At 41.6% G+C, this 25,448-nt stretch overlaps 3 protein-coding genes across 6 annotated transcripts; 2 read left to right on the top strand and 1 right to left on the bottom strand.

The window, feature by feature from the left end:
• znf648 (zinc finger protein 648) lies at positions 1-4,665 on the top strand. Its single transcript, XM_071487266.1, has 2 exons — positions 1-1,113; positions 1,419-4,665. Exons 1-2 carry the CDS (start codon positions 974-976, stop codon positions 2,986-2,988), a joined length of 1,710 nt encoding a protein of 569 aa, XP_071343367.1. The 5' UTR covers positions 1-973; the 3' UTR covers positions 2,989-4,665.
• Positions 4,666-5,144: 479 nt separating this feature from the next.
• On the bottom strand, positions 5,145-19,259 carry sec16b (SEC16 homolog B, endoplasmic reticulum export factor). 4 transcript variants are annotated; one of them, XM_071487255.1, is made up of 26 exons: positions 18,923-19,259; positions 18,720-18,794; positions 18,322-18,630; positions 17,776-17,870; positions 17,549-17,651; positions 15,952-16,154; positions 15,709-15,860; positions 15,534-15,595; positions 15,174-15,312; positions 14,852-15,082; positions 14,340-14,437; positions 12,441-12,522; positions 12,205-12,322; positions 12,001-12,112; positions 11,679-11,784; positions 11,388-11,525; positions 11,178-11,291; positions 9,712-9,796; positions 9,423-9,582; positions 7,631-7,791; positions 7,499-7,527; positions 7,191-7,298; positions 7,008-7,100; positions 6,841-6,910; positions 6,488-6,537; positions 5,145-6,400 (listed from the first exon to the last, which is right to left on the bottom strand). In XM_071487255.1, the coding sequence occupies exons 3-25, from the start codon at positions 18,591-18,593 to the stop codon at positions 6,521-6,523; spliced, it is 2,748 nt and encodes a 915-aa protein (XP_071343356.1). In that variant the 5' UTR covers positions 18,594-18,630; positions 18,720-18,794; positions 18,923-19,259; the 3' UTR covers positions 5,145-6,400; positions 6,488-6,520. The 4 variants fall into 4 exon arrangements, with proteins under 4 accessions (XP_071343356.1, XP_071343357.1, XP_071343358.1 ...); XM_071487256.1 differs by having other exon boundaries at positions 18,720-18,774; XM_071487257.1 differs by lacking the exon at positions 18,720-18,794 and having other exon boundaries at positions 18,322-18,680.
• A 1,446-nt stretch (positions 19,260-20,705) lies between these two features.
• gadd45ab (growth arrest and DNA-damage-inducible, alpha, b) lies at positions 20,706-22,860 on the top strand. Its single transcript, XM_071487274.1, has 4 exons — positions 20,706-20,905; positions 21,425-21,526; positions 21,623-21,830; positions 22,059-22,860. Exons 1-4 carry the CDS (start codon positions 20,721-20,723, stop codon positions 22,170-22,172), a joined length of 609 nt encoding a protein of 202 aa, XP_071343375.1. The 5' UTR covers positions 20,706-20,720; the 3' UTR covers positions 22,173-22,860.
• Positions 22,861-25,448: the final 2,588 nt, after the last annotated feature.

Genomic DNA, 25,448 nt, shown 5'->3' with positions numbered 1-25,448 from the left:
CCAAAAAATGAATTGCAACGTATTTACCCTGGAAGAAGAAGAGCTGTACCTAGTGTCCTCAAAATTACTCACACCAAATTAAAGACATTCCCCATTTTGATCGTTTTAGGCCCAGTGGACTTCCTCTGAAAAGAGGGTAAATCACAACTGCTTCCTCCTCACTTGTTTTATATTTCAAAGATTAAATTGAGAACATTGTGTTGAGCAACACATATGTCCACAATCAGATATACTCTAAAGAGTCCCTTTGAGTTTTTTTTCTGTAACGGAGTGGGTGATTTTCCACAGTCGTTAAGATTAACTAGTGCACAGCGACATCTTGAGGCCATAATAAAGAAATACTCATGGACTTAAAATGGAAAAGAAAGCTCCCGGAGCTGTGGCCAGTAATGTGAAACATCCATTTGAATTTATTTCTAGTGAATAAATTCTGATGAATTCTAACTATATAAAGCAGGCCGTCTCATCTCACTTACAATTCAAGCAATCTTTAGTCATGTACGGTAGTTCGCCTGCATTCAGTGAGAGGAAGTTCCCCCATTGGTTTTAATTGGCTGAGTCCATTAACACGTGTATGGCCTCATAACTTAATGGTTAATTAAAATATCAATGCGCGCCAACAACAACAGGGTGAAATAACTGTGCACATATTCTCAAACACATGAACACGACCTCCCTTTTCAAGTATTCAAGACGTCAGTTTTATAAACATCGGTTTTATAAGATATTTCCTTTAACAAACTAAAAGAAAGTCACAAGCTAGCAGAGAGGTTTGAACACAGTAGTATTCACTTTAAGCTGATGAAAAGTTAGACTTTATGTCTCTCGACATCTCAACGGGAATGTGAACATTAAGTCTCTGACACTGGGTGTATATTTCAGACGTATACAAACGGGTGGTAGGCGAAGTCAGGGGATGGTAAGCTGAGCCAGGCTGTGAAGAAGTCGTTGCAGTTGCTGACTAGCAGGATAGATGCTGACCCAGAGACGGCTGCTGCCAAACCCCGCCCGTTCACACCACTGGACATCTCCCTTCAGAGTTATACTGGAGCCGGGGCTAGTATGTCTCTGTGGCATCTCCTGGACTCGACCTGCTCGAAAAGAGACCGCAAAGTGAGTAGCTCTATACATTTTTACACTTTTTCGAATTTAAAATTGAGGAGGTCGATTGAGGGGGTTTGATATTTAAGGAAAGATAAGCAAGAACTCTGGAGAAACACATGTTGGAGGGTGTCAGGTTATGTGTAGGATATTCCCATGAGACAAGTAGTTGCAATGACTGTGTTGTATCAGTTATCTGTAAATTAAATTACATTACTTGAACAAATCCTGATAATAGAAAGAAGTGGAAGGTATTAAGCTCATGATACATTTAAGAGGATGCTAATGAGATGTTTTGTGTGTTTCATTTTTCCAAGTCATTGTAAGAAGAATTGTGTCAGGAAATCACTGAGCAGCTCGAAACACATGCAGAGGATTTCATGCCCCACTATAAAAGTGACCATGGCTGAAGAAATGTCCCTGCAGATGTCCACCAGGATGGCTGATAAAAAAGGAAATAAAAGGAGGCATCGGGAAGGACGCTGCGGCACTCTTTCTCTCCCAGATGGACAGTTTGTAAGTAATACTGATAATGTGGAGACTGACCCTTCATTTGATGGTGTTTGTGTGGAATCCCTTTCAGAGAGTACTGATGCTGGGATCCTATATCTGAATCCTCAAACACCAAACTGGTCTCTCGTGGAGAAGTTCGCTGAGCTTTCTCCAAGAGAAGAAATGGAAGGCTGTGATGACCAAGACCACAGCGGTCGAGCAGTGTCACAATGCGCTAAATGTCCAGAGAACAATAAAATACATGGATCTAACGAAGTGCTCTTGGAAGCTTGGCAAAAGAATTGCTCTAAGTACCTCAAAAGCCACCAAGTGAAAAGGGATGCCTCAGCCAAACAGAGGGTATCCAAGCTCAGAGAGCTAAATGGGGAGGAATATTCTCCAGGTGGAGGGAATAAGACCAAAAAGAAGAATGTGAAGAGTTCTCCTGTTATGAAATTACTTAAAAAGCGTCAAGATGACAAGATCCCTCGACTTTTGGTGACAATGAAAAAGCGTGTCACTAATGGAGTTGACACAGAGCACCGTCCCTTTAAGTGCACACACTGCGACTGGGCGTTTAAGAAGCTGTGCAATCTGCAGAGTCACTTACAAACGCACAGTGGCCTCAAGCCGCATGTGTGTGATATATGTGGCAAGTCTTACTCCCATCAGGGCACGCTGCAGCAACACAAGCGTCTACACACGGGTGAAAGACCGTATCATTGCCCCTTCTGTGTCAAGACCTATATCTGGTCCTCAGATTACCGCAAGCATATCCGCACACACACTGGTGAAAAGCCCTACGTCTGTGACACTTGTGGTAAGGATTTCATTCGCTCCTCTGACCTGCGGAAGCATGAGCGGAACATGCACACCAATGACAAGCCCTTTCCATGCACGCACTGTGGCAAGACCTTCAATAAACCCCTCTCCCTTAAGCGTCACGAGCGTAAGCACCTGGGAGAAAGGCCTTATTCCTGCCCTGACTGCGGCAAGTCATTTGCTCTGCCCAGTCGTATGGCAGAGCACCAGAAGATCCACACAGGAGTGCGTCCTTATGTCTGCTCGGTGTGCTCCAAGTGTTTCACAAAGTCTTCCAATCTGACCGAGCACGAGGCCATTCACAGCGGAGCACGGCCCTACAAGTGTACAGAGTGCGGCGTGGCATTTGCCATGGCTTCCCGCCTCGTTCGTCACCAGTATGTCCACAATAAAGAGAAACCCCACAACTGCACAAGCTGCAGCAAGAACTTTAGCCACCTAGCAACGCTGAAGCTTCACCAGGAGCAAACCTGTGCTGGGAGGATCTTTGTCTGTGTGGAGTGTGACAAATCTTTCCAGTGTAGTGCGAAGCTTGCACAGCATATGCTGAACCACAGGGACAAGAATGTCTGAGTCTGTTGCTGTACACATCCATCACTGTGCTAGGACTGTTTACTCAATTTACTGTAAATCTAAATTAAGTGGTATAATGTTTTATTAATGTCAAATATTGAGTTCCAGACACATCGGATCCATTCAAGGTCACAGGGCACAAGTTTACTTATGTTAATGTTTGTAAGAATTGTGCCTTATGAGTTTTAAATGTATTAGTCACACACCCTCTTTCCCCACGGTGCTGAGTTCCCATGAGAATGTTATAGGATAAAAATTGCCACCAGCACCACGCTGACACTGGAGCTGACAGCCTTCACGGTGTGACATTAAAGTGGTCACAGGAGCGTCAGACCCTTTTAAAGTGACAACATACACTCAGTTGGCAGTTTAGTAGGAACACCTAGCTAAAAGTAATTTAGTTGAATCCAACAGCCCTGCAAGAATTCCTCCTTCCTGAAGGTCATAATGTTTAGATTTCATTGAAATCTCTTTAGAGAGGTGTTGATTGAACCGTATGGTAATTTTAGAGGATGCAGTTTGTGGTACTGTTGTCTGATGTTTAGCCTTTTCTTATTGATAAAAATGGGGTGGACAAAATAATGCAAACACCTGACCACAAAGTACAGCCTTGGAAATAACCATACAGTTGAATTAGTCCATCCCTAAGACACAAAATGAACATTACAATATTCATGAAGCTTTATTGCAAGACTGTTGTATCCAACTGAATCAGTTCTAGCTAGGTGTACCTAATAAATTGCAATAATACACACAGCGTTTTGCATTTGGAAATGCAGGCATTTTAACATAATGAATGGCTACCAATGATGTAGCATACCTGGGTCATTCTGAATCTGCTGGGCAAGGTGAGACACACTATATCAATTCAAATAGGGATTGTGCTAAGCATGACATTTCAGAGGGCCCAACACTTCTTCACCCTGAATTTATAGACAGATCCAAATTTAGTATCAGTGACATAAGCCAAACGTACATTAGATGAGAGCTTCCATAACAAGTTTATATGATGGGCAGCTGCTACATCATTTTGTCTTAGCTTAGTGCTGTCACCCCATCAACCATATCCATGAATGTTTGTTTCCTGTTGTTTGTGGGCAGTTTTGGTGGTTGCACTTTTCTTGATGCACAAACAGCAAAAGGTGCTCCAACATTGTCATAAGCCAATCATAACCTGGGAGGAAAACCCCTGACACATTACTGAGACCACAGGAGTTTTTAAAGGTTCAGGGAAGATTTTTTTTTTTTTTTTTTGCTAGAAGACATGAGCAATGTAATAATTTCATATGCAGTAAACATGTGAGAATAATACACAATATACCTTGATGTAAAGTGGGAAATTACCCCAAAATCTTGCTCTTATTTTCTAAGTACACTAGTATGGGAGATAAAATCTCTTTCAGTGTTGTGTCCAAACTCACTCTAAAATTCACTGTACATGTTATGTCAGGTGTAAAACTGTGGTTCCTTCTTAATAATACTGCCACACACACACAAGAATAATATTATATTATATTATTATATTTAATATTAAATGTAATACTTGGTTTGTATGAACATGTGGTTTGAGTAGAAGCTCAAGCTCCAGTTGATAAAAGTGAGCCAATGTTGTAAACCTGTAGTGTTAAAATTTTACTGTGAAGGTGAATCTCAATAAAAGTTCTCATCAGAACATCACCCGGCCAATTTCTTTCTCACTCACAAATCGTTTAAAACCAGGACACAACAAATTCATGGAACGACACATTTCTTAAAATTTAGGAAAAAGTCTTGAGCAGCAGTTATCTCCGAACAAAGAGATGGTCAGTATCTCTGGTCAGATTTTGTCTCTTTGCAGAGACATTTTGAGTGCCACTTCATAAAGCTATCTGTCCTGAATGCATTTTTGCTCTGACATGTTACCAGCAAGTGGTGACTCACATCGTGGTGCATACTCTTGTCAGTGTGTCCCACTCACACTTGGCTACGAATGCAGACTAATCGTAAAAGGAGACGACACCTGCCATGTTGTCACTTGCTCTACACTAAGTAAGAGGCCCCACTGGGAGCACCAGCTATTTCTTGGCAAGATGAAATTATTCAGTATGTGACTTCAACTTTGCTAGTACCAGAATGGTATGTCAAACAAAGAAACAACCATATAAAGACTATCAATACAGCTTTTAACACTTTATAATACTGAGAAATTACTCCATTATTCCACAGATATACTGGTAATTAATACAGTTCAGGTGCTGGTACAGATGTACAAAAACGTATTCAAATATACTGTAATACATAATAACACAAAGCCATATGACAGATGTAAGAAAAAAAATCAAGTACATCAAAACATGTTTACAAGGTGCCAGGGTAGTAAAAACATTATTCTAAAATTTATTCCAAGAGTATATATTACTGTGTTGTGTACGCATTTTAAAGAGCCTCCTCGAACATTTATATAACAGGGTTATTAATCAGGCCCTTTCTCAGATGATGGCAGTGCAAATATCATAAGCACATAAACAGGTACTAAACAAAGAAAGCTTATAAACACTTTGATCCTGTACACCTCTGCTGGCTGAGGGCGTAGGGTATCTTGGCCGTTTGCCTGGCAGGGGTCTTCCCAATTTTCCGCCCCTCTCCCTTAAACATGTTGCATCGTCCCACTCGGCAGCATGACAACATGAGACACACACTAACTAAAACTATTCCACATTACATACATTGTAAAAACAATCAAGTATTGCTCACACTTTGCCATGATTTACTCGCCTTGAAAAGTCAGGCTACGCGCTGTCCTTACTCAGCTCGGAGGATTAAAGCTGGCTGCTGTGAAGCTATTAAATGACCACAGCATTGGATTACATTTTAATTGGTATCCTGTTTGTGATTTAATGCATTTTGATATAGCACATGCATACTGTCTTGCAGCATATAGCATGGATAATCATTTTGGAGTGACCTGAGCTGTGAGAGAGTCTGATGGCACTAATACAGTGGTTACAGTTTCACCAACTATTCCAAACTTTTTGCGCTGCACTAATGCTTCCCTCAGTGTTGCTGGCATTGATGGTCCAGGTCAAATCCCTCATACATTACTGAAGTCAGTTAAGATACACCCCCCCCCCCCAATCATGTCCTGCATCAACTGGTAGTTTCCCTGCTGTCAGCCTTTAGGCAGCCTGCCTCAGCTGTTTCAGTCACTGCAATATGAGCGACTGTGCCAGTCCATCTGGAGTATTTCTGTAACGAACATGCAACATGATGGTGGGCAAGCTGTGGGGGTTTGAAAGGGCTGTGGGCAGTGGTGAGTGGCATGGATTTCATTGGTGTTCCTCCAGCTTCACCTACTCGGGTAAAACTCTCATTAGACATAGAGGCACGGTTAAGATGTTAAATCCACTCTTTGGTTTTAGTGGCATCAGTGATCCTGCAAACATGCAATAGATTTAAAAGGTATTTAATGTATATGCTTTAAAAATGGTGCAAATCTTTTTCTCAATGAAACCTGATTTACCTGTGATATATGATAGTGGTATTTCCAAGGCTCCTACCCCAGCTGCTGCCCTATGTGGGATAGATTTATAGAAAACAATTACATTCACATGGTTTAATAGACTATAGGTGAAATGTCATTGGTGGCAGCCAAACCACTGCAAAGTGGTTTTCAATTCTTAAGAAAAATGCAAGCTGCATATCATAGCTCTGCTTCAGTCAGAACATGAAACTGGACATGCTGGTCGGCAAATATGTTAATGGAAGGGTCAGTGACCTCAGAAATCTCACATAACATGAAGCGACTGTTGAGCAATACATTTCTGACATGCATAGTTGAAATGTATTTAAAAATATAGTCAGAGTATAACTCACCTGCTTTCCTTGAAAAGGGATTGACCCCAGCAGAGGAGGGCTGCTGGGGTCCAGTTGTGGGTGGTAGCACCTAAGAAAATGCACAAACATATATATATATGTTACATCATCGAATTAAAAACTTGATTATAACTGAAAAGTATCATGTGTATCTACTTGAATCTTACTGTCTGAGCTGGGCCTCCCTGCTCTGGGGACTCCTTTTGGAGATCATTGGGTTTTGATTTGAACCAACCACTGAACCACCCAACCTTGGTGCCCTGCATATAACACAAGGAAGAGACTGTTATGATATATATAATGACTCTAATGTGGTTCAACAGATGTCAGTATGGCGGGGATCCACCCACCTGGTTAGGAGGTCTGCTCATCTGCTCAGAGGACTCTAAACCTTGTCTTATTCTCTGCTGGTCTTGTCCCTGGTGACTGATGTTGACCTCCAGGATCTGACCCCCCATCTCCAAAGGCAAATACACACAACAGACATCCAGGTAACTTCTCATTGTTCTATACACTTAAAAAGTTTGAAATCTTAAAACACACAGTGATAGAACATTGAAATAATTAGCCAAGATGTATTGGCAATAAAAATAAATTCAGAGAAAGACATGACACATGTGATCAGATCTTTTTTTTTAATCAGCAAAACATTACTCACCGTGCCTGTTCCACACGACGACACAGCCCCTGTAGGAGCAGTGAAATAAAAATATCATACAAGCTGACTCCTTGCAGCCCATAGTGAATATCTGAATAGAGAAAGGAATGCTCTCTAACATTAGATTCTCACCCCCTGCTGCTGATGGCAGATCACTCAGAGGACAATGTGGTGTGGCAGTTCCGACTTCAGTGCTATCTGTGTTATGATAACTTAAGTCTTGGCTTGGGCCTGTTGTGGGTGCTGGGGGAGCATAAACTATGGTTACTGGAATCGGAGGGTTGGCGTGTGGCCTAAACAGAGCAACAGGGAGAGGACGGTGACATAACAGAGTTTTTTAGGAGAGGAAATCACATGTGTTGTCATGGCTGAAGCCAGGAACATGGGAAAGGACCCAAACACAGACACACAGTGGCAGGCTGGGGCAGCGAAGATACTTTAATAAAGAGAAACCAGAGGCCTGTACTATGAAGCAGATTCAACATACCCAGGATATCTTTTGACTCTCCGGCTTAACTGAGCCTAACATTGGCCACCCCGGATAACCTGTGCTACGAAGCTGGTTATCAGCTGGCTCAGTTAACCCTGGGTTTTCCGATTCAGCTACAAGCATGTTCATGTGAAAGAGGTCGGGTTGTTAATAATAAGCAACAACATCAGAACTATGAAGTTAGTACTTAATATGATATGAGAAGAAACACTGATACCTGCCAGTAAATTTGCTAAAAGTGCCGTCCAAAAGTGATATTCAACAAGGTGAAATGTAAACAACATGACAGGAAAAAAAAGAAAATTATGTCTGATTATTAAAGTCAGGCAAAGGATATACTGTAAATAGGTGCATGAATTATTACTAAGTTTCTTACTGAGAATTTTTGCTCTTTTGAACAACTATTTTGAACATGTAATGCAGATGAAAATCAAAAAAAAAGGTTAAAGTAATGTCAGACTGTTGCTGCTGCGAAAAGCAGAGAAGAGAGAAGAGAAGTAGTTCATGTCTGATGAGGTCAGTCTGAGTGAAAAGTTCATTAATAATCAATGGAAATATTAAACAATGTGTGGATAACTTTTCTAACCAAAGACATAGTTTTATTTCCACTTATGGTCACACAGTCTCCTCATGTTATTCTGAGCTGCCGTAATGAAGAGGAGAATAACAGCCTCAACACAATCAGGAATCCTGTTGGATTAAAGAATCATTGTCCAATTAAAACAAAGCTATAATAGTTATTTAGTGTGAATAACTGTAAACCAGAGTGGACATGCACGGTCAAGCTGGAACAGCAAAAAAAGATCTCTCGTTTGTTATTATTCATCACTTAATTCTAAATGCTGTTGTCCCCATCAGGATCCTGTAGTAATGATATAATTCAGTTTTTCCTGGTATTTGATTGGTCAGTAGTTGGGCTGTTGACAGCTTTTGATCTGATCCTCTGACGTTAACCTTGGTGTTTTACCCTGATAAGAAGTAAACCACTGTCGTAAACCTGGAAACCCAGAGTTACACCTGAAGTTAGCTCACTAACCTCAAACCCTGCTTCATAGTACAGGCCTCAGGCTTACAGGTAGGTGGTGGATTATCAGGCAGATGACTCGCAAGGCAGGCAGGCAGGCAAAGAGGAACAAACAAGAGCATGGAGGACACAAGGGAACGTTCTGGTAACAAAAGCACACAGATCAAATACACAAGGAAGGCGAGGATAATTAGGAACGGGTGAAACTAATCAGGGCGGGGCAGGCAATCTCAAAGGCAGGAAACACACAAGGAGAGGAAGTAAAACAACTACAGACACATAGGGTTAAGTAACTGCAAAATAAAACAGGAAATAATTAACACAGGAAGTAACACAGAGGGGTAGATGATGACACCTGGAGTAAGGGGTTGTCATAAGTAGATAAATTCGCTGTGCTGCACATTTTATACCAGTTCTGAGCTCCACTGACGTCCCATGATGACGCTGTCATTTGCTCAGTGTTTCCTCCAGTTTGATGCACAAGGCTTTCTTGATCCTCACTGTCTCTGTAATAAAGGAGTTCAGGCTCAGGACTCTGGATGTCACAGTTTAGGTCATCCAAGCCAGACTCTGTGGGAAAAAAAGGAAGAAACACAAGTAGTAAGTATTTTTAATTAGATATTCTTCATTAGCAGATGTACAAGAAAGAAGACAATGGGAAACAGTGGGAAACACAGCAGATTGTTAAACTAAAATTACCTGAGTACACTTTGCTATCCTCGCTTGCCAAAGCACATCCCTCAGGTGGTGGTTGGTGTGTTTCAGTACAGTCGTAAGTCCCCGTCTGAGCAAAATAACAAGTTTAGACATTTACAGTAGTTTTAGTGTCTAAATAAGACCAAGAATCTATAGCCAGTGAAGCACAGCAGTGATTTGAGCTAAATGTTAACATCAGCATGCTAACATATTGACAATAAAAATAATAACATGCTGATATTTGGCAGGTGTTATTACAATGTTAACCATATTAGTTTAAAAATGTTACATATTAACATATTGCTAATTACAATTAACACAAAATCAACTGAAGCTGATGAGAATGTCATTTCATATGAAGGTACTTGATCCTAAACTAAACCAGTGGACAAATGAGATCACTGAAATGTGTTACAATTCATCCTGTGGGCGTCATGACTGCCTGTGCCAAATTTAATGCATGTTCATCCAATGGTTGTTGTGACACGCTACGCAAAACCATTAATTATCATTATTATTACCTCTTTGTGGGATTAGAGTTAAAGTGGTTCGCTAAAGTCACTATGCTTCATCATGTGTGATTCATCACCATGAATGTTTATATAATATTTCATGGCAATCCATCCAGTAAGTGCTGATATACAGTGTTTTAGTCCTGACCAAAGTGTTGGACTGAACAAAGGAGACAGCCCGTCACTGCTAGCATGGCTGCAAGATGTTTTGCTGCATAGAGAAAACCATGTGGAGGCAAAATCCAATTTCAATGACCAACAACATAACCTGTAATTGGAATAAAAAGGTTCCAACATTAACCATGCCCATCCGGTATTTGTTATTATTATTTATAATTAGTTTACTAATCACCAAGTCGTGATATGAACTACTAATAGTAAATCCTGTGCATTACACCCATACAGACTCTGCTCTGTACAGACCATCCATGTACAGAGGATTTTGACAACAGAAGCAGAAATCTATGGTCTTTTTCAGCAGTTTTCCAGAATACAAATTTTGCCTCACACTACAGCACATTTTTGCCTCTTCTCATGACTTGTTTGAGCAAAAATCTGACCTGCTTTGTCCAACACTTGCAACACATACACCATGAGCACCTGCATTTATTAAAAAGTGTGGCTACTGGATAACAAGTAGCAGTACTCTATCTGCAAATCTAACATGCCCTCAGTGGGTGTAAGACAATACCGCCCAAATTAAAGTAGTGATGAGGGGGGATAAAGCAGCTTTGCCAGGCGTAATAAAATCGCTACTCACTCCTGCATCTGGGACCAATGGGTATCTAACAGGTCGCGATTAGTGTTAAAACTGAATTTTACTGATTAATTATGTCTAATTTTCCTACTCTTCCTCCAGATTAGACAATTGTTTGTTGCAGCACTGTGGCCAGAAACTTTCCCTCTCAGGCTGAGGTAAACATCGTGTGAAATGAAAGGAATGGAAAAGCTGATCACCTGTAAACTGTGGTGCCTAGCACGCAGCTGTTTCAGCCAGTCAGGTTCCTGTCCAGCTCCACCAACACCTGCTTCACTGAACTGACCCTCAGAGAGCCTCAGTCTGTCTGCCAGCTGCAGGAGAAAACATACAGACGATACGTCCATGTAGACCTTATCCAACTGCCACTCAATCACTGACATTAGAGTACTCAGATGTGTAAGACATACCTTAATAACCTCTGCAGTCAGCACAAAGAAAGGCTCCCTGTGTCTGAGGATTGCCTGTCCTACCACCTCACAGTAGTGGAAGGCCTGAGATGTGAGCCCACAATCCAGCAGTCGACAGGCATATAGGAACTTATACACCTGACCACAACACAGTGATGTTCAGCATCATATTAACTTATATTTCTTTATCTGAAAGACGCAAATACCTTAAGCAGATGAGAAATACAGTGACTACTAAATAGTTTGTAGACGGCAGTGAGATCTGATGTAAGTGGGGGGGGGGGGGGCTACCTGAAAGGATGGTATTGAAAAGCATTTGCTCCCAAGCGACTGGCAGTACTCAAACAGCTCAGTGCACTGGATGGCAGAGTTTGTGGCAAAGTCTTCAAAAGAGTTCCTAAAGGAAAGGAGAGAGGAGAGAAATTAGAGAGGCAAATTAAGAAGATTAGAGATTAAAACATTTGAAGACATTTTACTCTTGACTTTCTAATTGTGGTTTTGTTTGGCTGTAAGTTATGTGGCTGCTCTTAATTCAACATTTTATGAACAAAATTGTGACTAGATGGACACTAATTAGACTGATAAGTAGCATCAAAGAGGAAGCACCGCTAACCTGTGGCTGCTGCCTAGAAGCACCAGTCTCTCTGCCTTCTGTGTGAACGGCCCAAAGGGAACGCCGGCTGTCAGGTAGCACATATGGGCGGCATGTAAGAGGCCTCTGGAGGCTGCACGGGGAAGAGAAGCACAAAACAATCAGCTCTTATGCCTCGGCAGAAACAGCATTATCAGTCAGTCAAACAGTGTGTCGATCGCCTACCGAGTGTGTCTCCCATGGTGATGATGGCCTTCTGATGAACAGCAGGATCTCCCGTCTCATTGGAGAGCATGACGGCCAGATGGGGCCTCCAGTCTCCTGATTTTTCATTTCCACAGCACTGGGCACAAAACATCACTATTGGCTAACAAGGTATACACTGGCATGAGATTTAGAATAAAATAACTGTGATGATTGTTGGTTGTTTGAGAGTTTAAATGATGTTTTGCATGTTTTACCGTGGCTACAGCAGGGATTCTCCCAGACAGCAGCTGGAAGAGAGTCTGGAGGGGATCGCTGGCTGTTAGCTGGCCTGTAAACCTGTCAATAGAACAGTTTGTGTCATTGCACATCTTAACCAAGGCTTTATTACAAGCTAGCAACAGAGCCACTGTACTAAAACAGGGCCTGTCGCACTTTAGGAGCATCTCTTCTGCTACTCTATACAGACGTGATACACCATGCTTCTAGCTCAAATTCTACCCTTCTTGTCAATCACAAATCAAAATCAGTCTGGGTATCTGTCAGCCCTCCCCCAGACATTCCTCTACTGACAGCCTCACATGTGCTGCTGTGGGACATTTTGCTGATGCCAAAATAGTCTGTAAAAATGGATTGGGTTACATGATAAATAGTTCACACTAACTGCAGTTTAGTAATTTCTCCCTGTTAAAGACAGAGCTCTCAACCAGCACAAGCCCCACTTTGGAAATGGATGATTTCTCTGACACTGGAGCACAGAGAGTAGCTGAACTTACTAAATGTCGAGGCAGATGATTTACCCTCGGAAGGAAAGCGTTAATGGTCTCTGATACTGTACTGTCATAGGATCACCCACTGCAAATTATAAATAACTCAGAAGCCAAGATAAACTCTGACAAACAAGGTACATGCAATTCAAAACTAGAATTAAGCTCCTGCACACTGATCGAAAAACACCATGACTGTTATACGAAGATATAAATATCATTTTTTCTTTTTTTTTGTTGAAAATGTTTACAAATATGAGGACATGTCAAAGTATTCCTCACCCCAACCCGTCATTACCGTGTAATTATCTTCTACAAATTCTAAATAAAGCACATTATTTTTGGACACAGGGCTGCGGAAAAACTATGGGAGCAGATGTCCTGTAATGTTGCTTACAATGTGCTACACAAGTCACAAGTTTAAGAATCTGTGAGTCTTCAACTTTGTCTGCCGCCAGTTACTGTAGGTGTGCAATCAGCTGTTCATTCTTCATTACTGAAGTAATACATTGTCTTAATATCTGTTTAGTACATGGAAATATTGACTGTAGGTGCAGTTATACCCATGAAAGCGTCAAAAACAGATTTCAACTACATTTTTGCATTAAAAAAAAAAGTCATGATCATGTTAAGCTCCACAAATGAACAAAACTAAGAGTCTAACATCAGTGAGATAACATGCTCAAAATGGCAAAGCTAACATGCTGATGCTAAGCAGGTTACCGAGCTCACCATCTTAGTTTAGCATGATAGCTAAAATGTGCTAATTAACACTAAAGTACGGCTGACGCTGTTGCTGGAATGTCATTATCTGTGCAGCTGTTTGGTCAAAAACAGTCTACATATAAAGCGTCTGTAAACAAAAGTACTGTTAAATGATGAAACTTCGTCTTTCAAATTTCATGGCAATCCATCCGATAACTGTTGAGATACTGTTTCACTGAAAACCACAGTTGTGCTACAGGAAATGTCAGAGGATCACCAGGTCAGTAGACTTTATATTTGGGAACAGTCAATGTCTGTTTTTTGTGCCAATCCATCCAGTAGTCGTAGAGATATTACCTTTGACCTGCTGTTGGCACTAGAGGAAAAGAAATAAACTACCCAGTAGTTTATTTCAGTGCCTGGATCAAAAGTCTGGACAGATTGCCAGAGCTGTGCAGCTTGCATAGCTAAAACTCACACACAGGAAGCTGAGGACGTTTTTCCAGATACAAGCGACGGAAATACTGCCCTTATTTGCTTGTGGCTGCAACACAAGTTTAAAGCAGACCATGAGTACCTATGTTTAGTCAGAGGGAGCATTTCTTCACAAATTACCGCTCGTGCGTAGAGTTGTATAATGATTTCTTGCAGCTGTCACGTCTCAGATGACTTTGCTTTTCTCACCTGTTCAGCACCATGGTATAGGACCTGTTGTCCATTTTGCTGGCCAGAAAAAGTGCATGCCCCCACAGGCCGCTGCTCATGGCTGACTCCAAGGCCTCCTGCAAACCACATGGGAAAGAGTGAGAGGACAAACCCTCAGATGTGAGAACAGGATGACATCCATGGCAACTAGTATAACGCAGTACTAATTTTGGCAGCTGGACTTGTATCTGTGATAACCCGTCAAATATTGACCTGTAGTTATAGCTTTCAGATCATGCCAGTCAGTTATAAAAGCCAACACCACACATTCTTCATTTATTTTTATAGCCCTGGTCTGAGGCATCTTGATTGGATGACAGTCAGTCACGGCCTGATAAAGCAGGTGGTGGTGATAACAATCCAAACACATGTTTACATCTTGTGTTAGGATTTAAAAATAATTTATAATCTGACATTTGGAGCGACACTGAGACAACGGGGAGAACCTGAAGAGAACATCAGATGATTACAGACACAAGAGATGTAGAAACCTTCTTTCTTCCAGCCAGCAGCAGTTGAGTGTAGCTCTGCAGGGCCTTCTCTGAGGTCTCAGAGCTGAAGCTGCTCCAGTTCCCTGTGAGCAGGTCATCTCCTTTTTGAGGAGGTGCCTCAGCAGTCGCGGTCTCACTGAAGTCAATGAGCGTGGGGGCGCCTGACTCCCAGCTTCCGTCTGAATGTGAGTCCTGCATCAGCAGTTCTGCAATATCTGATCCAACTATTTGCTGAAACAATGGAAATTCAGTGAGACTTGTTTCAGAAAAAAACATGATAATGACTCTGAGGTTATGTGAGGACAAATCCTGACGCTCTTACTCCGTTCTGTCTGCAGAGCAGTGTGAGCAGATTCCACAAGAGGGCAGCAGAGCTTTTATCCTGCAGCTTGTCGTCTCTCATGCAGGCGCCTGACTTCTGGTGCGCAAACTCTATAGCATCTACTTTGTGCAAATCTTCCCTTCAGAAATATGACAAAACCAACAAACAAAATCAAATTCATACAATACTGAATTTAAAATATAATCTTTACAAGTCTCATAAGAATAAAAACATTTTAAGGCTTGTCAATCAGCAGAAAAAAATTCTGATTGTGGAGAAACTGCATCTGTCCCTTTGTTAGGGAATATTTAGTGGTGGTTTAGTGGTCTTCAGCATTAAACACAAATAAAAAATCAGTACCTAGTTAGAGGACCAGGAAAGTTTCTCATCTCCTGTTGTTCCTGTGTCTCACTCAGAATGACCTGTGCAGACATAAAGAGAAAAACTTTAGCAGTCTTATTCAAGAAAATAGCTCCTGTGGTTGAAAACAAGAAATTTGGATAATGTCATCACGACAGGCTGATGATGAACCTACCTCCAGGCTGTGGATTTCCAGATGGCTGGCGTTCTTCTGTGTGGAAAAGCCTGGAGTGACCCGGATCAGCTGGCCCGCAGGCCCGAAGCTGACTACCGCATGAGGGATTGAGTATTTCAGAGGAGCTGACACCTGAAGCAGAGGTCCGTGCTCTGAGGAGATACGACGCATAAAAGACTGTGTGTCATGATAAACAGTGAGTGAGGTGAACCTGAGAGAAAACAGCTTTAACTGCACGCTCACCTGCATCGGGCTGTGGGACAGGGTCACTGTGTTCAGCCCCATTAATGTACTGACTCAGTTCATAGCTGCTGGAAGATAACCCTGAGGTTTTGGAACTTTCTAATGTCCCAAGGTAATAAGAGGAAATCTCTTCATTCTCTCTGGAAGGATTTTCCTCATAGTTGCTGAGGTAATGCTGGGAGTTGTCTCTCCCTTGGTCATACCTGAAAGAAATGAAGGAATAATGTGTTATATTTTCACATTACATGTCCATTTTGGCGCTTTCTATTAAAAGATGCAGAGTGATTCTGCCTATACTGCATTTAGGCCCGGGGACTAAAAAGGTCATGGGGCCCAGAGCCTCTGTCTGAGGTGACTGTTAACATTTCCTGGTGGGAAGTCAGACAGAAAAGAGGTGGAAGAACCACAAACAACTCTCTTTGAATCTGTGGTTCCTATGTAGGAAGGGTGGGGGAGCTTTTGCATGTTTATATCTTATTATCCATCCATCCATAAATATAATAGATGGTCATTATCATGAACAGCAATACCATCTATGTCTGATCAAACATGAAGACTGCTCACAGAAAGCCGAAGTTCATCAGACTACCTCTGGTCATTTTCATCTTCTTCATGTTTACTTAAACTGGACATGCTTTTAGCTTTTCTGTCAGGATCTGTTTCTGTCAGGGCTCCTTCCACCAGCTCCAGCCTGGTGCGGATCAGTGCTGTCTGTCTGACAACTGGCACCAGGAAAAACATTACCACCATGCTAGCCAACGTACACTGGCATCCTGTTGGGTTTCACGTTGATTTTAAAATTCTATTGATTTATTTACTTCTTGTGTGCACATGTCCCGCTCTGCAGATCATTCCCATGTCTTGGCTGGTGATCAAGGGTGCCTTTGCCTCTGCAGTTTAAGCTCCCAGACTTTTGAACACTCCGACTCTGGCAACTCTTTGATGTCTTTCAAACCTCTACATAAAATATTCTTTTCAAAGAAGTCTTTTCTGAATATATTATATTCCTCTGGTTTTACCATTGCACACAAGCCATTGTATCTTTTTAAGTTATTTTTGTCCTGCTTGTGTTTTATGATTTCATTTCATACCTGTAAAAAAAAATGTTACTGTGTTACAAAGAGTACCATACAAGCGAGGTTAATTTTTGATAAAGTACTATTATTAATATTATTACAAACCACTTTAAAAAAAAAAAAAGCATCACAGTACTGGTGAATAGACCATTTGACTTCTTTTCTCTGGGAAATGTTAAATATGATGTTAAAAATACCACAGAACTTCTACACAACAGTACTACTCTCAACTGGAGCTGCAACCAATAATTTTTTTTCTAACTAACTAAGATTACCGGTTAATATTGCTTTAGGGTCAGGTTTTTCAAAACCCAAGTTGACTTATTTTTTTAAAAATATATCTGACCAACAGTCCAAAACTCATAGATATTCAGTTCACTATCACAAAAGACTAAGAAAAACAGCCAATACTGACATTATATAAGACACTTTTCTTTACAAACAACTTAAACGATAAATTTGTTTGTTAATTGTCAGCTCAGCTCAAGCAAAAGGGTTGACTTTGTAATATTGCTCCTCACCTGTTCTCCTCTGAGTGGGAGCTCCCTGAATGTTCCTGCTTGTATTTTCGGTCATGATAACGGTCTGTTCTCCATGAGTCTTGGGGATCCCACTGGCCAGCATCTTCAAGAGCAGATTAACATACAGTACAGTCCCATTTTATTTATTATTTTTACCAAGACACAGAGTGTAATACGTTACTCATTAAAGCTTTGTTGTCACTTTGAGTTGTTATGTGTAACTGTACCTTGTCGCCCATGCTGTCCTCTATAGTAGTCATGGTCATAATAACCATAGTCTCTGTAGTCCCAGTGGCTTTGGGGTGGATAGTCATACCCATGCCTGTAAACAGAGGGTCTCTAATTGCATCAATGCATTCATTCACTTTCTTCACCTGTTAATCCTTCCATCCTGAAGAAGGGATGTGCTCAAATACAGATCTATCTATCTAAAGATTATCTTGAAGTTAAGAGTGTTCACTTTTCCCTTTCTTGCTTCAACCCTTTTCATGATGGTGACAGGTGTCTGGTGAGTATCAACCCAGTGTATTGTACTGGAGCCTGGGCATTTCCAGCACCATGCTGTCCCCAGATCAACACATCATACCAGAAAGTGTTAAACGTTTGTGTCTATCTTGCACTGCATGATGACATAATCTCAAATTATTATTACCTTCTTCCTTATATTGATTTATAGTCACTTTGGCACAATCCAAATAATCAGGGAAATCTTGGTAAGATCATTCATAGCAACCTGTCCCCCACAGCTTTTAGAGAACTGTAACCACACACACCTGGACTGAGGTCTTTGGTGTTCTGGTCGCCCACGGCCGTAGGGATGCTGGTGGTGGTTGTAAGGATACTGCTCAGGTCTAGCAGGAGGACTGGTGAAGTTAGCCCTGTAGCGGGGATCAGGATGAGCCCGGTGTCTGTCCCACTCTCTGGGGTCCGGCGGTGGATAGCTCTGGTCCCTGTCCTGCTGATAATACCTGTAGTAGTCCTCTCTGTCTTTTGTTCTGTGCGAGTGACGGCCAGAGTCGGGCCAGGGTTGACCCCTGTGATCCATGATGACCCCTCCACACAAGACCGGCACACCTTAACACCTGAGGAGTTAGCAAATCTGTCTCTATGAAATCCTGTGTCAGGGTAAAATCTACACAAAGATTTGCACAAATTCTGTTTAGGTACTTACAGCTTACACGTGCCAGACGCAGTCAAAGTACATTCATGGCTGCCACATCATTCCACTGGGAAGCCACAACATGAGCTGATAACAAGTCAGGAATGATAACAAGAGGATAAAGTTCACAAAATACTCTGACCCATTTAACTAGGTGTGTTTACTGCACAAGGACCAGTGCTAAGTTAAGTTAGGGAAAGAAAAAAAAAACCTACCAGGGCATCTATGTGCATAATGCTTCATCTCCGTTATGTTTGCATTGTGTATCCCAGCCTGTGTCTTCTCAGTGGACTGAGAGTAAACAGTGGAGCCCGCCCTGAGGAGTTTGACAGCTGCGGTCCCACAAGGCAGGAAAAGAGGAAATCACGTCAAGCTCCGGGCTAAATGTGAGAGAAAAGACTAAACCAACTTCGACATGAGCCTCCGTGTGCTGGGATGGTAGGTTACATGAAGAAAAAAGCGCATCTTTGAGGTGCTGAGTGTTGCCACGTTGCCGGTAGGGAGGATGTCGAGGACGGTCACAGTCGCTCAGAGTCGGCTGGTCTCCGGTCAGTCTTGTCACAGCGAACAGGGGGGCGGCTGCCGAACAGGAGCACAGGGAAACTGATTCCGAGTCAGTGGTGACAACTTAAGACGGTTCTTGCAGTGAAAAACGTTCACCCTAAATCCCCACTAGAGGCTCTCTACACAGTTTACACTGCGAGGTGAAATCCCGGGTTCACTCCGCAGCACCTTCATAGTCTGTCCCGAATACTTGAGTTCATTTAAGGGATTTCAGTCATTTTCTGCTTCTTTCTGTTTGAGGATATTTCTTATCCGGTCTAATATTTTGCCAAAATTTTCTCTTTATAATATTGCTATTAAAAAAAACCTGTTGTATTTCTGTAAATTTTAAGTTTCAATTGTCTTTCTCTCTATTTAGAAGAGGGAAATGAAGATGGCAGTTTGCTGCACAGCTATACAGCTTCCTCAGACTGTTGTGGTTTTGACACTTCAAACTGGCATAAAACGTCTCAAATGTCCTTTCACTTCTACCTTTTATACAAACTAGTTCTTCTAAATAGCCTATTGCATTTCTGCAATTACACAAAAGTATAATGTACTCACCCCCCAAGACTCCTGCATCATTTTGGCCCAGTCATGATATGTGTAATGGATCCCTCTGATGGTGTAATGGAAGTGTAAATCAGCATGAAATAAACATGACCTAATACAGGCTTGCAGGTCGCAGTATATTAGTAACTGGATGTTCTTTATTTACTATACAACAGGGCTTTATTGTCACTGAAGGATCATGTGCAAATGTAATATATGTACATGCAGTATATTGATTTTCCATATATGAACCATGTGTACAAAACACATGTAAAAGTGATATCAAACCAATTAGAAATTGGAACAATTTCATATATTGACATATATGTCTTGTCCGTAATATGTTTGTTTATATATTCATGTTTGTATCATGGACATATGTTACATAAATGTGTATCCATCCCAAAGCCTCTCAGTATATGTTGATATTATATACAGTGGGTTCCAAAAGTCTGAGACCACTTTCCCCAAATGGGGGCATAGACATGTTTAAAATTAATGAAAAAGTAATTAGAAAAACATACATAAGCATTTAGAATTTTTATAGCCAATGCATGTTATTTTAATAAACTTCCATATATAAATTAAATATATATTTTTACCATATACCCTCGCAGCATGTTATACCATGTAAAAAAAAATCATCATAGAGATATTTTTAATATATGCACATATGCAAATTTTGCTATGAGTATTTCATCTATATAAACTTATATCTAGAATGCATGTAGTATGTGATAATAATATATCCCCTTATAGGTGACATAACTCACATATTACATTTCTGTAGAGGATTAAACACTCCTCTGGCACTGGCTGAGTGCAGCAGTGTTATGGGGAGCTCTCGGCCACCGGGTGTCGCTGTATTCACAAACAGACGAGGGAAATGTTTTTCCATGTGACCAATGAGACCGGTTCATGCAAATCAGTTCTGAGGACTCAGGCTCTCACTACTGGAAACGCGGCAGTGACCGGGCTCACACCGTCTCTGTGCCCCTGCACACACGCAGCTCCGTCTCCGCTCTGGATATTGTCGGACACCGAGCCGCTCGGATGTGCAATATGACTTTTGAAGAAAACAGTGGAGATCATTCTTCAGAAGGGTTAGCTTTTGTTTTTACCTTGCACTTGTACGCGTTTGCGCAGGTTGTGACTTTTTTTTTTTTTTTCCTCGATGTGAACTTTTAAACCGTTTTTGCGACTTCTGGATGGGAGAACTGCTGCAAATGCAAATGTTTTCTCGGACTATTTCACATGCGCTTTCCTCACAGCGTGGTTTGTGAAGTCGTTAGCACAAGCGTCAAGCTTTATTTATGCTAGTTAGCAGTTTTAGCTAACGTCGGCGCTGCGTGTTTATTATGTGCGTCTGGTAAAACATGGATGTCTGATAAACAGAAAAGCTGCTGTTGCTTTGCTTGTGTACACGTTGCAGTGACTATCAGACTTGCAATGTTACATCATTAGTCACCGTTAATCTCGTATCAGTAACATTACTGGCAGAGTTTGGCATAAAAATCTGAAATAAAAGTCGTTTATCGCATTGAAAAGTGTTTGTTTTGGGAGTAATTTTATTATTTTTTTATTATATTATGTTTATATTATATTTTATTTTGTCTCCTCAGGATGGAATCAGTGGCTAAAGCATTAGAGGAGGTCCTGAGCTCTGCGTTGCCTCAGGGTTGCATCACTGTCGGTGTCTATGAGGCAGCAAAGTCACTAAATGTGTAAGTTAAAACTTAATATAACTGCTGCTGCTCTGTGTGATAGAGCTGTGTTTTCATTTCCCCTTTCTTACAACTGCCTTCCTTTGTTTCTTTCAGGGATCCAGACAATGTGGTGTTATGTCTGCTGGCCACAGACGATGAGGAGGATGTGGCTCTCCAGATTCATTTCACCTTAATCCAGGCATTCTGCTGTGAGAATGACATCAACATCCTGCGGGTGAGCAACATGAGGCGTCTGGCAGAAATCCTAGGTGGGGTGAAACCTGGAGGGGAGCCCATGGACCTGCACTGTGTTTTAGTTACCGTAAGTGTCATTACTCATCTCTGTTTACTATAAGACTGCAGTATATTGCTCACTTCCCCTCAGACTGTAAAATAATTGTTGTTCTGCTGTCACGGAGGCTGTGCTAGTTTTTAGCACCAAGGCCTTTGTCACTAGACGTGGTTGTGCAATCTGAATGATGAATGATTTCAGACTATTTACGCATGCATAAGTCAGCAGATGGTAACCGCTTTGTCCCCTCTTCTGCAGAATCCTCAGTCGTCGCTGTGGAAGGACCCTGCGCTGAGCAAAGTGAACAGATTCTGCAGAGACAGTCGCTGTTTGGATCAATGGGTGCCTGTTATCAACCTGCCTGACCGATGAAACTGCTTGGAATATTAATGTATTGTGTGCATTGGGGGAAAAGTAACTTCACAAGGCCTGCGTTAATGTCTGTGTTGGACTTCTTTGGAAAGTGCCCAAGAGACAGAGACAGGAGGGGCAGAAAAAAAGAGCACAAGGAAGAGAAATGTTCCAACAAATTTACCAGGTCAGGGTGAACTCGAGGGCCAACGAAGAGTGACTCAGCAGTCTTCGTTCCAGGATTTCCAAGGTATGACTGCGCCTTTCTCTTCTGAGATAGAAGCCTTTACGGGAAACGGAATCATGTGAGTGTACAAGCACACGTGGTGGAGAGCGCAAGCACAGGACTGGAGGGAAGCAGACAGAGAGCCTCAGTTGACAAGACGCCAAGAGCTGGACCACAGTGGAGTGGACCAGTCAGAGCTCTCAGCTTGAAGAGCTCCTCATGAAAATTTGACCACATCCAAGAATTTCTTTAACAGCAGCATTTATTTAATAGTATTTAAGACTTGTCACTTTGATAACTCAAAAGTAAAAGTTTTCACAGTTGTTATTATTATTATTATTATTATTATCTCAAGGGCAAAGCAATGTTTGGACTTGTCCACTAACTGATGTTTTTATGTGTTATTAATTTAATGAATTATATTTATTGTGCATAGTTCATGGACTTTGTTAAGTTGAATGAAATAAACAAACAACCAACACATCTCTGGGTGGTTTCGCCTCAATGATTTCCTGATACGACTGGTTTAGCGTGTTTGTAGGAAGTCACACAGTGTGCTGAGGAAGACTGCGTGCCTCTCGTGACCACAGCCAACTCTTGTGAAGCAACATGTTTCCCCACAGGGTTTGGATATTGGCCTGGCATGTCACTAGGGAGGTTAAAGTATTGACTCAGCATGTTTCTAACCTTTTCAGCAGCTTGTGTCTCTTGGATCAACAGTGAGACTGTACTTGCAGAAATGATGACCTTTTTGTTTGAGTCAAAAATGTTATTTACAGATTAAAGTAGTATTCTGGAATAAATCTGAGATTTCTTGAAATCAGCTCTCCTCCTGCATGGGAACTCCAATAAAATGTGACATTTTGCACATTTTGAACATCTAGTTATATTGAGGGGAGGAGTTGAATCTGAGTGGGACTGGTCTCGTCGTGACTGCTTATTCTTCACAGCCCTCTGCCTCTGTGCAATCGCAGCTAAATTTACTGCTGAGGGGATTAAAAATAGCAGAGAGGCAAGAGGAGAAAAAAACCATGCTGAAGACCCATTTCAGGCTGCAAAAAGAGAAAACCAGAACTTATTGGTGCTTGTGTAGAATGGGGAGGGACAAAGCCTTCTACACAGAGGGTCACGAGACAATGGATGCATGAGTCAGGGCTATTCAGGTCTCCATTGCTAGAGCTGTACAGTACTATAGCTTCACGGCTAAAAATAGCCCCATGAATAGAGGCGTTCCCCCTGACCACTGACACACTGACAATAGTAGCACTTGTAATTAACAGGCAGTGTACGCAGAGAGGCTGACCTGCCGCAGAGATGTCAGTGTGCAGCCCAGGATATTAGGAGGACGGCAAAGCTCTCTGGTGATGCTGTCAGGTGGTTGATGGCATATGGGGAAGAAAAAGCAGATCACAATCCAGGACTGACTGGAAGATTGGAGAGGAAAGTGGATGTGAAAGAGGCTAGAGGCTTTGTGGTCATGTTAAACCGCCCGAAGTTAAAGGGTGCTATTTGCAAATGTGACAAAGTGTGCACGGAGGCCAAAAACATGCAGATACACACGCCACTGAACAGATGTTGGAGTCCCCTCAGCCCCACAGACTGTGGCAGAACACTCTAGTAACAATTTTCCAATGACACTTTAGTTTTGCTGCTGTCTTTCTACAGGGAAGTGGCCAATAAGCAGGACTGAAATATTTTTAGTACAAAGTGCTGACTGTGCTTCTAGATGAAACACAAATATGCCAAAGTAACCAGAAGAGATTTGATTTTTCTTGGAAGGCACAATGACACCAGAAATACCACAGCAGGATGACAGTAACACGACACCCGCAAGACAATTAGATCATCAAAAGACATGGACGCTGTTTTTCTTTTACCAAAGATTTTCTGTCACACAGGGAGGGGCCACTAAAAGTAGGTGAGATATTGGAGATACTGGATTATTGGCTTATCCCTGAACGTCTCCCCTACACTGACAGGTAACACAATCACTGCAAATGAAGCTTCTACAAAGCAAGTCCTATCAATCATCTGACTTGGGTGAGGGTTACCTCTATGTGGGCCAACATATATGGGCTGACCTTGTTGTGTATGTAACATCACACCTGAGGAGAGTGAGAGGGGAGAGAAAGCGCTGCCCAGAGGAGCTGGGATTTTTGCATAACAGGCTGGTTATGGCTTGGGGTCACAGAAACACATTGACAGAGAGATTAGAGCAAACCTGAATGTTTATGTGCTCTTGACCTGATACTAGAGAAAGTCATCCATTTGTTTGAACATGGCGACCTATGATTCTGACAAAGAAATAACAACAGCCCTGGCCAACCTCAAAATACAGACAGTATAGCAGAGACTCTGTTGTGTCTGATAGATGGTGTTTGGTGTTGGATGTCCAAAAAAATAAAACAGAGATGAATGGATGTATTTGTGAGTAGTAGACTGTGTACCTGTTTTTGCCTTGTGTGAACACTCAAGGGAAGACAAGCCTCCAGGACTAGGCTCAGAATAATCTGAATCCAATATTTGCCTGAAAGTTTCATTTTCAAAGCAGCATTATTTAATTTTGTTGGTTGCTTGGCAGCAGAAGCTGTAAATACAACACTGATATATTATGACCTATAAAGTACATACATAAATCAGGCACACAGAAACTCAGAACAACATGAGTATTCATGTGCAACCTGTTTCTGTGCACCATACAAAAGGAAGAGCAGTTTTCATTCTTCTTTTGGCTCTGTTTTCGTCTCCACACATAACTCAAATATCTGGCTCTTAACCTGCTGTTTGGTGCCAGGAAAGTAGTGTAGAGGAGGTTATATAGAGCTTTTAGACTAGAAACAGATGCCTAGTGCAGCTGGAAGCAAGTTTGTGTGAGACTGAACCAAACAATTACACTCAGGGTCTTAAAACCAAAACAATGAGCTGAAAGATGCTACAATGGCAACTGCAAAGTCGGTTGATAATTCTCTGTGGGTTTGTTCCTGTAAGAGACTACTCACAGGACATATAGTCATTTGATCCATTGTTAATACCTCAATATTGATTAGTGCAGCTTTACATTATATAAATGA

The sequence above is a fragment of the Trachinotus anak genome, unplaced genomic scaffold (assembly GCF_046630095.1).
Source record: "Trachinotus anak isolate AG129_WGS33_773 ecotype Australia unplaced genomic scaffold, CSIRO_AGI_Tana_v1 ptg000010l, whole genome shotgun sequence".
NCBI lineage: Eukaryota > Metazoa > Chordata > Actinopteri > Carangiformes > Carangidae > Trachinotus > Trachinotus anak.
Note: the sequence above shows the minus strand (reverse complement) of the source record. Positions and strands in the feature narration are given on the sequence as shown.

What these genes read in the sequence shown, in the direction of transcription:
- gadd45ab (XM_071487274.1), top strand. Translation starts at nt 20,721, where the DNA reads ATGCAAATCAGTTCTGAGGACTCAGGCTCTCACTACTGGAAACGCGGC. An exon ending in GCAGCAAAGTCACTAAATGT is followed by an intron (nt 21,527 to 21,622) that starts GTAAGTTAAAAC and finishes TGTTTCTTTCAG; the next exon opens with GGATCCAGACAATGTGGTGT. An exon ending in TGCACTGTGTTTTAGTTACC is followed by an intron (nt 21,831 to 22,058) that starts GTAAGTGTCATT and finishes CCTCTTCTGCAG; the next exon opens with AATCCTCAGTCGTCGCTGTG.
- znf648 (XM_071487266.1), top strand. Translation starts at nt 974, where the DNA reads ATGCTGACCCAGAGACGGCTGCTGCCAAACCCCGCCCGTTCACACCAC. An exon ending in GCTCGAAAAGAGACCGCAAA is followed by an intron (nt 1,114 to 1,418) that starts GTGAGTAGCTCT and finishes CATTTTTCCAAG; the next exon opens with TCATTGTAAGAAGAATTGTG.
- sec16b (XM_071487255.1), bottom strand. Translation starts at nt 18,593, where the DNA reads ATGGATCACAGGGGTCAACCCTGGCCCGACTCTGGCCGTCACTCGCAC. An exon ending in AGGACAGCATGGGCGACAAG is followed by an intron (nt 17,652 to 17,775) that starts GTACAGTTACAC and finishes CTGCTCTTGAAG; the next exon opens with ATGCTGGCCAGTGGGATCCC. An exon ending in TTTCAATACCATCCTTTCAG is followed by an intron (nt 11,526 to 11,678) that starts GTAGCCCCCCCC and finishes TGTTGTGGTCAG; the next exon opens with GTGTATAAGTTCCTATATGC.